This window comes from Ceratotherium simum, chromosome 27 (assembly GCF_057802395.1).
Source record: "Ceratotherium simum simum isolate JZ-2026a chromosome 27, ASM5780239v1, whole genome shotgun sequence".
NCBI lineage: Eukaryota > Metazoa > Chordata > Mammalia > Perissodactyla > Rhinocerotidae > Ceratotherium > Ceratotherium simum.
The window spans coordinates 1807628-1822894 of NC_141926.1; the positions used below are offsets into that span (position 1 = coordinate 1807628).

Consider the following 15267-nt stretch of genomic DNA (forward strand, 5'->3'; position numbering starts at 1 on the left):
TCCCTGTCATGCCATGCTGTGGCGGCGTCCCATATAAGGTAGAGGAAGATGGGCACGGATGTTAGCCCAGGGCCAGTCTTCCTCAGCAAAAAGAGGAAGATTGGCATCGGATGTTGGCTCAGGGCTAATCTTCCTCACAAAAACAAAAACAAAATTAATGCAAAGAGAGCAAATTATTTGTCTATCACAGTGCTTTTTATTTGTATGGGGCTTTGGACTTTTTCCTGTTTTTCATTTAATTGTAGGAACACTAGACAAATAGGTTTTAAAAAAGGAAAATAAAATTAAAATCCCATCATCCACACACCAAGACCAGCCTTGGTCCCTTCCAGACTGTTCTGGGTGCGCCCGTACACTTACACGGAGCATCTGCATTTCTTTATGACCGTGAACATAAATACTGCCTTGTGGCCAGTTTTCCACTGAGCCTGTCATGAATGTCCTTCCGAAACGTTAGTCCTAAATAACGGAGTTCTCCTAACCTGGTGGCTGTGTTGTCCCGTCCTGGAACACCCAGTCCGTCTGGTTCGCCGGCCCACTGTGGCATCTGGGCTCTTCTGTGTTCTCCCGACAGGTCACGTGGGCGGCCGTCACCGTCCCTTTCTACAGACGGGACAGGAGCAGGGGCAGCCCCACTGTCCTCTACACCCCTTGCATGTGGGTGAAGGAGCCAAGAACCCAAGGGGGAGGGGACTCCGAGGGCCTGTTCCCAGATGGGGAAGAGCTTGGAGCAACGCACAGAGGCCAACACCAGCCAGCCGCAGCCCTCGCCGGCGTTTATCCACCTTTCCAAACTCGTGCGTTAGGACTCATCCCCCAGACCTGTCAGTGGACCGCGGGGAGAAGTAACTAGGAAGGAGAAAAAATCTCAGCGACACTGCGGTAGTGAAACACTTTGTTTTTTATTGAGAACGTCTCAAGTCCTTTGTCTATGTGACAGCGTCTCATGCTCGGTTCTGGCTGGTCTCGGTGCGAGAGGAAGCTCATGCAGGCTGTAACGTGTGGTATATACATCAATGTACAGACAGAGAACACCGAGGAGTGTGTCTTAGCAACAGGTTTCTTGGCTGAATTACATTCACATAAAGTGTCCAAATTCTAAAATAAAATTAAAAGCATGATAAAGTCTGGAGAAGCAAACAGCTTTTGGGGCTCACTCCATGAACATTCCACTCTGTGCCTGTAACCACTCACGGTCAAGTCCAGGACAGCCCCCAGTTCCTGATGCACCATCAGCCCACACTGTGGCCAAAATAAGTGTTCTTGGGGCTGCGGGCTCATCCCCCCCAACAGTGGATGAAGTGCAGGCGGCGCTGCCAGAAACAGGATCAGCCAGACCCTCCCCTCCGCCTCCCTAGCAAGTGGACAAGGAACCATGCGCCGAGGGCTGGCACCTGGTTAGGGAGAGGTGGTCACAGGACACACCAGGGGACAAGGACACACAAAACTGGACGCATGATCACAAATACTCTGCTCTTTTCATTTAAATAGTTTAGAGTTGATAAAAAGAAACGTTTTGAGAGCTTCTCTAATTTAATAGAATTTAGAGATGGGAAACCTAGCTAACTTCATTTCTCACGCTGGATCAAATGTATGGTTGGGGAAGACTTTATATTTTGGTGTAAAATATTTTAGAAATGAAAGAGATTCATCCGTGTTGTATTTTTTTTTTTTCTGAAAACAGTGGGTGGCCCGGCGGGGACGCTGCCTTCACAGATGGAGCAGTGATTCCACAGTGCAGACCAACAAAATTATTTGACTAAAAATAAATTCCAGAGAAACCAATGCCTTGTGAGATGTTGGCTTGTACATTTTAAAATAAAATTTGTTTTCATTACTAGAAAAATCTCCAATAGGAAAAGATGAGGAAAAGTTCAATTAAGACTCAGAACCAAAATTGCAGTCCACTGGCGTCCCTCGCCTGGAAGAGGGGAGACCTGACCCTGAGGAGGCGGTCAGGGCCAATGGACGCGGCTGCGAGGACATGCCCCACCCTCGGCCCCTCCTGAGACCTCCACAACTCGGGCTGTCCGGCTGGCAGGACAGCTGCCCGCCGGCCTGAGCACTGCAGAAGGGCCAGGGTCTTTGTGGAATTAACACTTCAGGTTTGGCTAACAGAACGGAACAGAAATCCTCCCAACCCACACTGGTCAAATGTCCTCAAAATTTACGATTTTTCTCAAAAAATCAAGTTCTTGGTTGTATCAAATTTTCTGTTAAGTCTCTGAAATCCAGAATAAGGATATTGGATGCAAAATAAGACCTGAAGGATATAATGTACTGTATATAATGCACAGCATGCGCTCAGAGGGGAGTTTAAAGTGCTAAGTGTCCTGATTTGTCTCACGGACGAGCAACACTTCCTTCTTTTTTCTGCTTTACGGATGAGTTGTGCCAGCTGTCCTGTCCCAGGAGCAGAGGCTGTGCAGGCCTCCTGTCCCCGGCCTGGGGCCTGACTCATCGATGGAGGCTCTGCTCCCTCCCGGCCCGGGGCTCCCCACCCCTCCCTGACCGACCCTCTGCTGCCTTCCTCCCCAGGCCTGGGCTTCCTCGGACGTGAACCCTGCGTCGGCCTGGCCTGGACAGTCCACAAACCCCACCTGGGGAAGGTGGCAGCACACAGCTCATGGGTCCGCTGGGAGCCACCCACGCACAGTAAGGCATTTGTTTACCTGGGGTGGGGAGGGGAGACTCAGGCTGATTCCAGCTATTATCTGACAGAAGGGAACACGCTAGACATACTGATTTTTTTGTTCGTATGTACATGGAATATATTTCCACTGGACTTTGTAACCAAAATCCACTTTTTTTTTTTTTAAAAACTAAGTCCATCTCCCAATCCCCATTAGAAAAAATACCATTTATAGAGATAAGAATAAAAATGCAGAGACTCACAAGATGTTTTTCCGAGTGTGCAAGAGCCTACTCTGGGGAAGGCAGCGACCCACCAGACCCCTTTCCTTTTATAGGTGCAAAGAAAACTCCAGCACATTCTAACCAAACCAGACTCCACCGTGGCGATGGGGGGCCTGAGCCCCGAGCTCTGACTGGTTCAGGACGAGCAGCCACCCTGCAGAAGAGGAGAAGGCTGGTGTGGGTGCCCCTCGTTCTCTGACCCAGGTCAGTCGCTGGCAACGTGCCACCCCCGCCGCTCCGTGTGGACACAAGGAGACATCAGAAGGCACGGCGCTCCGGGTCTAAACCTCCCGCTCTGAGTACACGGGTGTGGGCCAGAATGACAGTGGCTGCTCTGCTCCTGTTCTGCATTTTCTGAGCCCGTAAAGGACACAGGACACAGCTCGATGCTGCACAGGTGTCGACATCCTGGACTTCGCCGTGGGGTGGGGTCTGCCTTCGTCTCTGCCTACAGCACCCAAGAGACCCCCTTTAGAACCACGAATTGGCACTGAATGGGCAAAGGGCAGGAAGCCCTCTCTCCAGTTCCCCTGATCCTGAGTGGAAGCACAAGGCAAGTGGTGCGACCCTCTGAGGCCGGGTGGAGGCGGGCCGCCAGGGGCCTGACCGCGTGCCCCACCTTCCGGTTGGCTCAGCCTGCCCGGGGCCGTCCTGTGTGCTGTCGGGTGCGGAGCAGCATCCTGGGGTCCCCCCAGACGCCAGCAGCACCCCCTTCCCTGCCGTGAGAATCAACATCCGGACCCTGGTTGAGACTATGCCAGTGGCACGCTGTCCCACCAGCTGGCAGCCTGAATACTTATTTTTCAAACACATCTTTGATAAAGCCGGAAAGAATAATTTAAAAATACGCCTTACGTGGCGTTTTCCAAGAATGAACATCTACTTAATTAATGCTACTTCCATCCTGTGAAGATCTGTGGACAGCCATTCCTGTCCACTAGATTCAGAGGAAGGAAGAGGGAGTTTATTGTGCAGCAGGCCCTGTGGATTCCTTCTAGTCCCTACAAGTTAAATACTGTTTAAAAAATCCAAATGAATGGCCAGGGTTACTGGCCATGTTTTATCTTTGATTATTTAGAAGTAAACCAAGAAAAGTTTTCCACGATATGATCCTACGAGGAGCACAGAAGCTTCTAGAGGAGGCTGAAGGCTACAGGGACCTGGGCCGTGACTCCACGGGACACACAGCCGGGTCACCGCACTGCAGACTCGTGTGCATGGAGGGTTGGCCCCATCATGCGGGAGTCTCCTCCCGGGGCAGGCTGACACCTGTGGTGGGAGCTCCATCATGGAAGTACCGACGGGGACAAGGGACCTCGTGTCAACATGCCCGACAGTTCTTTAGGTTACTACTTCTATCTCTACGTCCTCACCTCCTCCATATAGAAACGCTTTTTTGCAATTAAAATAATGTGGTGTGAGTGACCTGACATAATTACTTATTTTATAAACCACGTTCCTAGCTCTGAATAAATTATTCAAGAATTTCACACAAAGTAATTTCTATTTTCCTAAACTTAAGGAAGTCCTACTCAGTAGAACTCAACTTCTAAACGTAAACTGAGATCGAAGAGTTACTGGATGATCCACAGGGGGAACGCTGCTGCAGAGAGACACCAGGTGGCAACGCCAGGCCCTGACGCCAGACCCCAACACCTCCCACACCCTCCCCAGACCGCGCCTGCCCCAGGTCAGATGTGAGGGTCTGCTGGTCAGCGCTGGATGCCCGGCAGCCCCACATCCCCATGCCTGTCCCCAGGTCAGATGAGGTTCTGGGAACAGACCTGGACGCCTGGCACCCCCACATCCCCCATGCCTGCCCCCAGGTCAGATGAGGTTCCAGGGACAGTGCTGGACGCGCAGCAGCCCCTGCCCCGCGCCTGTCCCAGTTCAGATGTGAGGTTCCAGGACGACGCTGTACTCCTGGCAGCCCGGCCTCGGCCCCGGTCAGGGGGTGAGGGAGAACTGGTCCTGCTCTGTGGGCTTCTCCACCCAGGCGCCCAGGCCCGCCTTGATGAAGGCTTTGAACAGACACGCCTTGGCAGCCTGGTACTCCTTCGCTACCAGTTTGGACTCGTGGTACATGTTGGGTTTGGTGATCTTGGAGCGTAGTAGGTTGGAGGGAACCTGTAAAAAGATAAAAAAACAAGTACAACTGTTTAAGCAGTAACAGTAGAAAGTAAAACTCACACAAGGTGTTCAAAAAATGGCATTCGTAGGCTTCTGGGGGGAACCACCCAGGAGAAGGTGCCTGCCACTGAGGGACTGCCACCCACAGAACAGGCGTGAACACCCTCTCTGAGGGTTTGCTTCTTGACCCCAAGGAGCAGGTTGTGGTTAAGTGGGCAGCTGTAGACCCCAAGTTCTGGGGGGGGGGTGCTTCTGGCAACCCACCAACAGTTGATTCACATTTCAACATTTTTAGCTATTTAAAAAACACCACCTCTGGCGTTACGTACATTTTATCACACTGATGACCCCAAGGCATTGCCTCCCAGGGCTAGCTAACTCTTTTTTCTGCAGACTTAAGACCACCAGCACGTGTGAGCACCCTGCTATGTGAACAGGGCCTCCCCAACACGGTATCTGCTGTCCGTCCTCCCACACCAAGTTTAGTGCCAGCTTCACGATGAATAAACGCTACAAACTTGACTCACAAATAAATGAAAACTAGTAATACGCTGATTTACTACAGAAGATTTCACTTGGGGAAAAAAAGGGCCCTGCAGCTTCTGCTACTAAAAAAAAAGTGCACAGCCTTCCTAGAGGGCTGCACTGAACCCAGGGCCTGTGGTGCGGCCAGGAGCCTGGCTCTTCTTTCTCAGTGAGTCTCCCGTCTGAGGTCTCAGGGGAGAAGGTGCCCCCAGGAGGAGCGAGGGGCAGGGTGGGAGGGTCCCAGATCACGGGGCAGGAAGGAAGAAGCTGCCTCCGAGGCCGAGGCTGCTTTAAGATTTGAAGAGCCAGGCCAGACTTTAGGCTGAAAACCACCAAGGAACAGAGAGGTTTTGAGAGGGCTGTGGGGACAACACAGTGGGGCTGACGGGAGCGGTCCTGTGAAGGCGGACAGGCTGTGGGGAGGTGGGGCCGGCGCGCCGCTGTGAGGGCACCTCAGTACCTTGCCGTGCACACGCATCCAGCGACAGTACAACGCGTGCTTACACAGGCGGGAGGCACGGCCCAGCTCGTCCTTCCCTGTCGTGGCGTTGATGACCTCGATGGCTGCGTCGCCCACCGTCCAGTTGACACTGAAGTTGGGCGCCTTCCCCGGCTGCCGTGCTTCCGCGTTGCTGATGCCTGGAACAGAGAGACACGGCGAGGTGATGCGGGGCCCGGCATGGCGCTCGGCGCCTGACAGGTGTGCATGGCCCAGGCGGGCTCACCCCAGCCCACTGCCACCTTCTGCTGCCCAGAAACACACTTGTCTGTGCTGGGCAGGCAGGCAGAAGGTCCACAGAAACCTAAATCCGTGAGACCGCACAGCACTTCTGAGGTCGCAGGCGCCAGGAGAGCTAGAAATCTGGACGGCCCATGCAGAGATGGGCAAGCCACTTTTGGGATTAATTCAGGGTCCCACAAAGTCATGCTGCTGGGGGCTGCTCCTCAGCACATCACGCCCAGGCCTGCTGCTCACGCCCTCCATGCCCCACACGCGCTACATCCAAGATACAAGAAATCCTAATTCTTAATATGTGCCTACACACGTTTTCTTACCACATTTAAATTACCCTGTCTTAACTAGTCAAAGGCTCATTTTGTGGGGTTGAAAGTTTTTTAAAAAAACTCAGATAACTGGGAATTAAATGCACATATCCCCAATGGTATATTGAGCTTGAAAATACATATCACATGGATGATACGGCCCACAAAATCAGAACAGATTCAGGGTGTGAGTCTTGAGAACAAACCTACAGCAGGAGCGCTGACCGAGCTCACGGGGCCCCCCTCTCCTCCCTCACTCTTCCTCTGCTCCGGTGACCAGTTACCCCTCCCTTGCACAGGAAGCTAAAGACAAGACGAGCAGGTCTGGCTGGCTCATGGTGGTCCCTCAGGCCTGGGTCAGAGTGTGGAGATCTCATGTGAGGCTTCAACAAACAAGCCTCACTTCTTTAGGGCAAGCCTGCAGTTTGTGTGAAGGCAGGATGAAACAGCAAAGGGAGAACGTTCACCTCTACATGCCACCGAGGTCTGGGATATTTACTGAAAGTGACAATATGGGCTTAATGTGAAGTGTGTGCCCTTGTGAGCGGGATGGAATTCCCACCCTCTGGAGGGCCAGCAGAGGAGGGCAGTCAGGGGAGGACTCCGGGCACTGCTCTGCCAGAGGCTCAGGATGGGAGGGGCGGCCTCGTCTGCACCTTCGCTGCCTCAGGCAGATGCGTGTTTGAACTTGAAGACTCAGTACTATCAGGGCAAGTAGGTGCTGTTCCTTAAAAACTCCAGAAAGTGTAATAAGCACGTCGTGCTCCAGCTGGGGGCTTCTTAAAGGGTCACTGTGGCATTTAACACAAATCCTGTGGACACTGGAGGGAAGCTCCTCCCCCGAGGATCACTCTCCCGACGGCTTCTCCCAGGACGGGAAAGAGGCAGCTAATGCTCCTTTCCCGTGTGGAGGAAAGACCTCAGGGTACCAGAAGCTGGCGCTGGTCCCGAGAGGAGGCCTCATGCTCGTCAGCAGCCAGCATTCTCTAGGGATTACGTGTCACCCAGAGATCCCACAGTGAATTCTAATGTGACTTCAGGTTACAATGCACTAAATGGACACTTTAAAAAACAATCATGCATTTACAAGAAGACTGTACATTAAAAGGTGCACACCCTCTATCCATCCACCCACAACACTGACCAGTGTCAACTATAATCTTCTGTTGTGTTTGCCACAGTGGCCACCTGTAAGGTTTTCTCCTGAGCACCGCGGGGCGCAGTCTAGCTGCCTAACCATCGGCTTTGGAGCCATCTCCTCTACACAGTCCTTCTCAAAGACCCAGTGAGGAGCCTGAAAGTCAAAGGAGCTCGATTCCAGCTCAGCGACACCCCAGTCCAAGACATCGATGAGGCACGTGTGAGGAATACACCCGCCACAGACGGAGCAGAAGGTACAGACCGCCCCACTGTCCCTCAGGTCACAGGACTGACCTGCTAACATTTGCAAAGACATGCGCTTCCAACACTTTGCCTCCAGCCAGACCTCTCCCCTAAGTGCAGACTCATCCTCTCAAATGGCCACCCAATGGCCACAGGAATCTAGTGTCTCACAAGCAACACTGGCCATCAGTGCTGGTTCACGCCACCTACCCTCCCCTGCCTGCCCTCCTCCAGCGTCGCCAACCTCAGTCTCAACCCAGGGTCCTTCCATCTATCCAGCCGAGAGCCTGGAAACCTGGAGGTCATTCTTAATACACGAGACCTGATTCTGAGGAAAGGTTTCTGCCTTTTGCATTAAACTGCTGAATCGTTTGTTCCTTCTAAGATGTGAGCATTTAACTACTTTACTTTACTTAAGTGTCTTAACTGAAGCAAAACAAATGGTAAGTGTACAGCTTGATGACTTTTCAGAGTGCGCACACCCATAGCCGGCATCTGGTCCATGAGCAGAGCCTCTGGGCCTGGAGGCCCCCTGCCTCCATAGTCACTGCCCTGCCCCACGGAGCCACTACGCTGCCCTCCAGCATCACTGACCTGTGCTGCCCGCTCTGGACTTGAGGTAAGTGGGGCTGTGTGTATACAGGGATCCCTCTGTGTCGGGCTTCTTTCAGTAGAGATCACGCGTGTGAGATTCACCCACATCTCACACAGCATGGCGGCCAGCCCCTCTCACGGCTACACAGGATCCCACGGTGGGAACACACCACAGATGCTTCCTCACTTGTTGCTTTTTCTAGTACTTGGCTCTCTTGAGGAGCGTGCACAGGTACATTTCTGATCGTGTGTCTTGGTGACACGTGTACGTACTTCTGATGGACATACACTAGGGGGAGAACAGCTGGGTGTGCGTGTGCTCAGTGTTGCACATAAGCATTGAAAGCACCAGACAAACCAGGCTGAGTTGGCTAAAAGAGTTTTTCTACTTAATGTGAAAATGTCACAGAAAACCATAAAACAAACCCACCACTAGGTGTCTGGTAAGGAGGAGGGAATAATGAACCAATCAGCAAACTTATTTACCACTTAGTTCAAGAAATCACTTAAAAAGCAGGAAAAGCAAACTGAAAGCACAAACCCATTCAACAACACTGCCTTCCTAAAGAGAAATCCCACTGGGCGGATGTCTCCCAGTGCCTAGCGCACTTTGATAAAAGCACAGCTAGGAAAGTTCTCGTGAACCAGGAGGCCACATGATGCTCTAATGCTGTTCACGTAATGTCCCTGATGTACAGAGAATGTTTTTCTTCTTCAATTTGTAAGGATAAGTTTTAAAGGGTCTGGGTAAAAAGATAATATTCACAACTTCTAGGTTAAATTTTGTCCTTTAAAAACTGAATTCTTGGGCCAGCCCCGGTGGCTTAGTGGAGTGCACTCTGCTTTGGTAGCCCAGGTTCAGTTCCTGGGTGCAGACCTACACCGCTCATCTATCAGTGGCCATGCTGTGACGATGGCTCACATACAAAAAAGAGAAAGACTGGCAACAGATGTTAGCTCAGGGCGAATCCTCCTCAGCAAAAAAAAAAAAAAAAAAAAAAAAAAAATTGAGTTCTTAGAACCTCCGAGACAAAGTCTCTCCTTTTTCTCTAGGTGTCACCTCATTTTGATAAAACTGTGTCTGTTCAATAATGACACAGCAACAAGGAGCATCTAACTGACCCCACCAGAGCAGGCAGAGCTGAGCAGATTAACCACCTCCCAAGGGAGCCGGACTCGGGGGCCACTGGAGTGAGAGGTGCAGCCCACCTACAACTCCATTTCCCAAAAACAAAAAGAATTGGAAAGAGATGGCTGTAATATTTCTTTAGAAGGCTTTAAACCTTCATTAAATTCTGATATTGTTGACATAAACAAGATGATACACGTGAAAACACTTTTTGGAGGAGAGCAGATGAATAAGCGCAGAGGAGTATGGCTGCCTGAGACTCTGTGGGAATCCTGCCGCCAGTGGCTGTTCTTCCCCAAAGAACGGGCACTGAAGGGCTCCAATCCGGCGTTCTGGTCACACTTTCTCCATCACGTGGTTGTGAATCTCCACGGCATGGGTCCCTCACTCCGCCATCTCATCACAGCAGGCAGTGACGGGTGGGTGGCAGACACCCAGTTCTGGTGTGTCACACAGCCCCCACACTCCTCTCCAGTCACGTCCCTGCTGCCAGGCCCTCCCCTCCCGTGGCCACTGCTGCATGGCTGGGCAGACCAGCCTCCCACACATCAGCCTGGACGAAACATCACACCTCAGGTGAGGAACCAGAACGTAAAGGGCAGGATGACGGAGCCTGAGGTGCAGGGGTCAGCTTCTCGGGGGAGGAGCGGCCCTCCACAGACACTCGCGGGCAGTCTCTCCCTGCAGCTCGTCCTGCCTGCTGAGCAGACACACCTTCTGCCCTTGTCCTGAAGCGGCTGCGGCTGAACTAACCTTTCCTTTCAGATCTTCCCCACCTCACTTCCCTGTCATCTACTCTGCTGCCCTGAGCACACTTCCCAAGTAAAGCACCTTAAATCCCACCTCAGTCTGCATCCCAGGGAATCCGACTACGACATGGAGAGGTTAACCTAGCTTTCAACCAACGTGAATCCTATAAAACTAGCTAGTTTGGATGACCAGGTGTACAGTCAGGTGTATGTTGTAAAAGCAGTTTATCTTGGAGGGTAAAACAGAAAGGACCAGTGTTCAAGGATGGGCATTCTATGTGTTATTGCAATTTAAAAATAAGTTCAGACTTCCGCTTCTGGGTAAGATGGAGTTACAGCTACTGGATTTACCCTCCTGCCTAAAAAAAACCATAAAACCAGACAAAATACATGAAACACCAGTCTTCAAGACCCTGGACATCAAGTGACGAAGGATAGCCATTCCTGAGAGACGGAAACAGGAGGTGAGTCCCACGAGTGCCCCAGACAGCTGCCTTGAGGTTTCTAGGCAGCAATGTGTGGAGGGGAGCCCAGGCCAAGCCTGGCAGACTCTTTGAATTGAAGTACAGGGAAACCAAAGTGGCCCGAGTTCACAGGACAGAGCAGCAGAGGCGAGAGAGGGGCACAGAGGGAGCCCTGAAGACAAGCAGAGGCCTGATCAGAGCACACACATCACTTGAGGCCCAGGGACGACTGCCTGAAAGGATTAGAGGGAACGTGCCAACACTCACACAGAACATACAGACACAAAGATACAAAAAGATATATAAGTTTAGATACAAATTTCTGGAGATGAAAACTACAATGTCTAAGATGAAAAGTACTGTGGATGGGATTAACCACAGAATAGAAACTGTAGAAGATTAGTGAACCTAAAGACACAGTGACAGAAACTATCCAAAATGAAACGCAGAGAAAAAAAAGATTGAAAAAAAATCCCAGAAGATCAGCAAGCCGGTAGACCACTTTAAGCAGCCTGATATATGTGTAACTGGGGCTCCTGGTGGGGGCGGGGAGGGCAGAAAAAATATTTTGGAAAAAAAATGAATGAAATTTCCAAATATGATGAAATCAATAAATCCACAGATCTAAGAATCTCAATGAAGCCCAAGTACAAGGAATGTGAAGAAAACTACCCCAAAGCACATCATAACAAATTGCTCAACACCAGTATAAAGAGAAAATCTTAGCACAGCCAGAGAAAAAAAGACACATCACACACAGAGAACGAAGATAAGGATGACAGGAGACTTCTTATTGGAAACAATGCCAAGAGGATGGCAGCAGAGCAGCATCTTCAAAGTGCTGAAAAGAGAAGAAAACTCGGCCATTCCAGCAAAAATACATGTGCCCTGCGAAAATATATTTCAAAAATAAATGCAAAATAAAGACTTTTTTGGACATACCAAAGCTGAAAGAGTTCATCATCACAAGACTTGCACTACTAGGAATGAAAAGCACCAGGAATGGTATATCTCTTTAAAAGTGAATTGACTGTTGAAACAAAAATAATAGTGTAGTGTGGGATTTTTTTAACATACGCAAAAGTTAAGTGTATGACAACAGTACCACAAAGGCCAGGAGAGGGGAGGGAAGTGTACTGTTGTCAGGTTCTTATACTGTACATGATGTCGTATAGTGTCACTTGAAGGCAGATTGTGATAAGTTAAGGATGTATACTATAAACCCCGAAACAACAAAACAAACCCTAAATTAACAAAACAAAAAGTTATAGCTAAAAAAGTAAAGGAGTTAAAATGGAATCATAAAACATGCTCAGTGCAAAAGAAGAAAAAGAGGAAAAGGGAACAAACAACATATAGAACAAACAGAAAATAAGTACCAAGATCATAGAATTAAACCTAAATACATCAATCATCACAATAAACGTAAATGGTCTAAGCACCCCAAGAAAAGGCAGAGATTGTTAATTGGGGTGGAGGGAAGAGCAAGATCCAAACATATGCTGCCTAGAAGAAACATATTTTCAATACAAAATAATATAAAATAGTTTACAATAAAAGGATGGAAAAAGATGTACTATGCTACTACTAATAAAAAGAAAGTTGGAGAGGCTATGGTAATGTCAGACAAAGCAGATTTCAAAATGAAGAATATTACCAGACATAAAGAAGGTCATTTTATAATGATAAAGGAGTCCAATTTATTAAGAGAAGCCCACAATCCTACATTTTTATGCACCCAATCACAGAGCTGCAAAATTTGTGAAGTAAAACATGAAAAAACTGAAACGAGAAACAGACAAAAGTACAATTATAGTCAAGAGACTTTCAATATTCCTTCCTCAATAATTGACGGATAAAGTAGAAGATCAGTAAGGACATAAAGATATGCACAACACAACTAATCAAACTTGGCCTAACTGACATTCATACAATACTCTACCCAGTGAGAGCAGATACACATTCTGTTTAAGTTTCCATGAAACATTTACAAAGATTTTATTCTGGTCCATAAAACAAGTATCAAAAAATTTAAAAAGATTCAAGTCATAAAGTCAAACTAAATAGAAATCAACAACAGAAAGATCTCTGTAAAATCTCCTAATAGTTTGAAACTAAATAGCAGACTTCTAAATAACCCATGGGACAAAGTATTTCAAAGTGAGTGAAAATGATAACATCAAAATTTGTGAAATGCTGTGAAAGCAGTAAAGCAAGGTCTCAAAACAATGACCTCCAGTTAGCAGCTTAAAAAACTAGAAAAAGAAGAGCAATTGAAACATAAAGCAAGCAGAAAAAATAAAATAATAATTAGAGTAGAAATTATTAAAATATAAAACAGAAAAAAACAGAAAAATAAAAATCAATGAAACCAAAAGTTGGTTTTTAGAGAAAAATCAATAAAATTGATAAACCTTTAGCTAGACTGATGAGGAAAAAATAGAGAAGACACTAACCACCAATATAAGGAATGAAAAAGAGGTGACATCACTAGAGATCCCACAGATATTAAAAGGATAATAAAGGAATGTCATGAACACGTTTATGCCAGTAAATTTGACAACTTAGATGAAATGGATACATTCTCTGAAAAACATAAATTACCAAAGCTCACTCAAGAAAAAAATAGGAAATATGAATAGTCCTATATTTATTATAGAAATTGAATTTGTAGATAACTTCTCACAAAGAAAACTTTAGGCTCAGATGGCTTCACTGGTGAATTCTACCAAATATTTAAAGAAAAACTGATATCAAATCTAAACAAATTCCTCCAGAAAACTGAAGAGGAAAAATGTTTCTCAACTCATTTTATGAGGCAAGCATTACCCTGACACCAAAACCTGATAAAGACATTAAAAGAAAACTACAGACCAATCTCTCTACAGAGCAGTATACCATAGATGTAAAAATTCTAAACCAAGTTTTAGCAAGTCGAATCCAACAATATATAAAAAGAATAATACACAATGACCATATAAGGTTTGTCCCACGAATGCAAGGTTGGTTTAATATTTAAATCAATCAATCAATGTCACCATATTAACACACTAAAAAAAAGAACCAAATGATCATCTCAATAAGGCAGAAAAGAGCATCTGATAAAATCCAACATTCATTCCTGATTAAAAACCCTTATCAAACTAGGAATAGAAGGAAACTTTCTTAAACTGATAAAGGCATCTATGAAAAAAACTACAGGTAACATCATACCTAATGATGAAAGACTGAAAGCTTTTTCCTAAGATCACACACAAGCCAAGGCTGTTTGCTCTCACCACTTCTACTCAATATTGTGTTGGAGGGCCTGTCCGGGTACAATGAGGGAAAATAGAAACCAAAGGCATCTGGACTGTAAAGGAAGAAATAAAACATAAACAACAGGATCAACTATAAAAAACTTCAATGAACTCTATAAAAAAGCTCTGGGACTAGTATCTCCACATAACAGCAACGAACAATTGGAAACTGAAATGGAAGTACAACATCTAAAATAGCATCAAAATATGAATCACGTGGAGATAAATATGACAAAAGATGTGTAAGGTGTATCCACTGAAAACCACAAAGCACTGCTGAGAGAAAGGAAAGGAGAGCTCAATAAATGGAGAGACATACGGTGTTCATCAGTTAGAAGACTCAAAATACTTAAGATGTTGGTTCTCCCCAAATTGATCTACATATTCAATGCAATCTCAGTAAAAATCCAAGCAGACTTTTACATAGAAATTGATAAGCTGACTATAAAATTGTTATGGAAATGCAAAAAGGACCTAAGGAGCCTTTGAGAAAGAACGTACAAAGCTGGAGAACTAACTCCACCTGATGGCAAAACTTACACTAAAACTACAGTAATCACGACAGTGTGATACTGGCATCCAGACACACAAACCTGTGCATATATATGCAAAATGATTTTTGACTAAGGTGCAAAAGCAATTCAGTGGAGAAAAGAGGCCCTTTTCAACAAATGTGCTGAATCAACTGGATATATGTTAAAAAATGAACTTCAATTTATACCTCACATCCTATACAAATATTAACTCAAAATAGAATATAGTCCTAAATGTAAAAACTGAAACTGTAAAATTTCTAAGAATACAATATGGGAGAAAATCTTTGAGACATTGACTTGGGCAAATGTTTCTTAGATATAGTATCAAAAGCATGATCCATCAATGAAAAATTGATAAATAGGATTTTTATCAAAATTAAAATTATTTGGTTTCTGAAAGACAGTTAAGAGAATGAAAAGACGAACATTTTCAAATCATAGATCTGATAAAGGACTTGTATACAGAACATATAAGTAACTCTCACACTCAGTAGTAAG

At 46.8% G+C, this 15267-nt stretch overlaps 1 protein-coding gene across 4 annotated transcripts in view; it reads right to left on the reverse strand.

Annotated features, from left to right (window-relative positions):
- Window positions 1-883: 883 nt before the first annotated feature.
- ADARB1 (adenosine deaminase RNA specific B1) overlaps window positions 884-15267 on the reverse strand; it is a 142157-nt gene continuing 127773 nt past the window's right edge. Inside the window, exons 10-11 of one of the 4 annotated variants that reach the window (XM_087417928.1) lie at window positions 6076-6210; window positions 884-5043 (exon numbers count right to left, since the gene is read on the reverse strand). In XM_087417928.1, coding sequence (XP_087274054.1) covers window positions 4466-5043; window positions 6076-6210 — 713 coding nt within the window. In that variant the 3' untranslated portion in view covers window positions 884-4465. Of the gene's footprint in view, window positions 5044-6031; window positions 6211-15267 lie in introns of all 4 variants that reach the window. The other 3 variants (XM_087417929.1, XM_087417930.1, XM_087417931.1) reach the window with 3 other exon arrangements.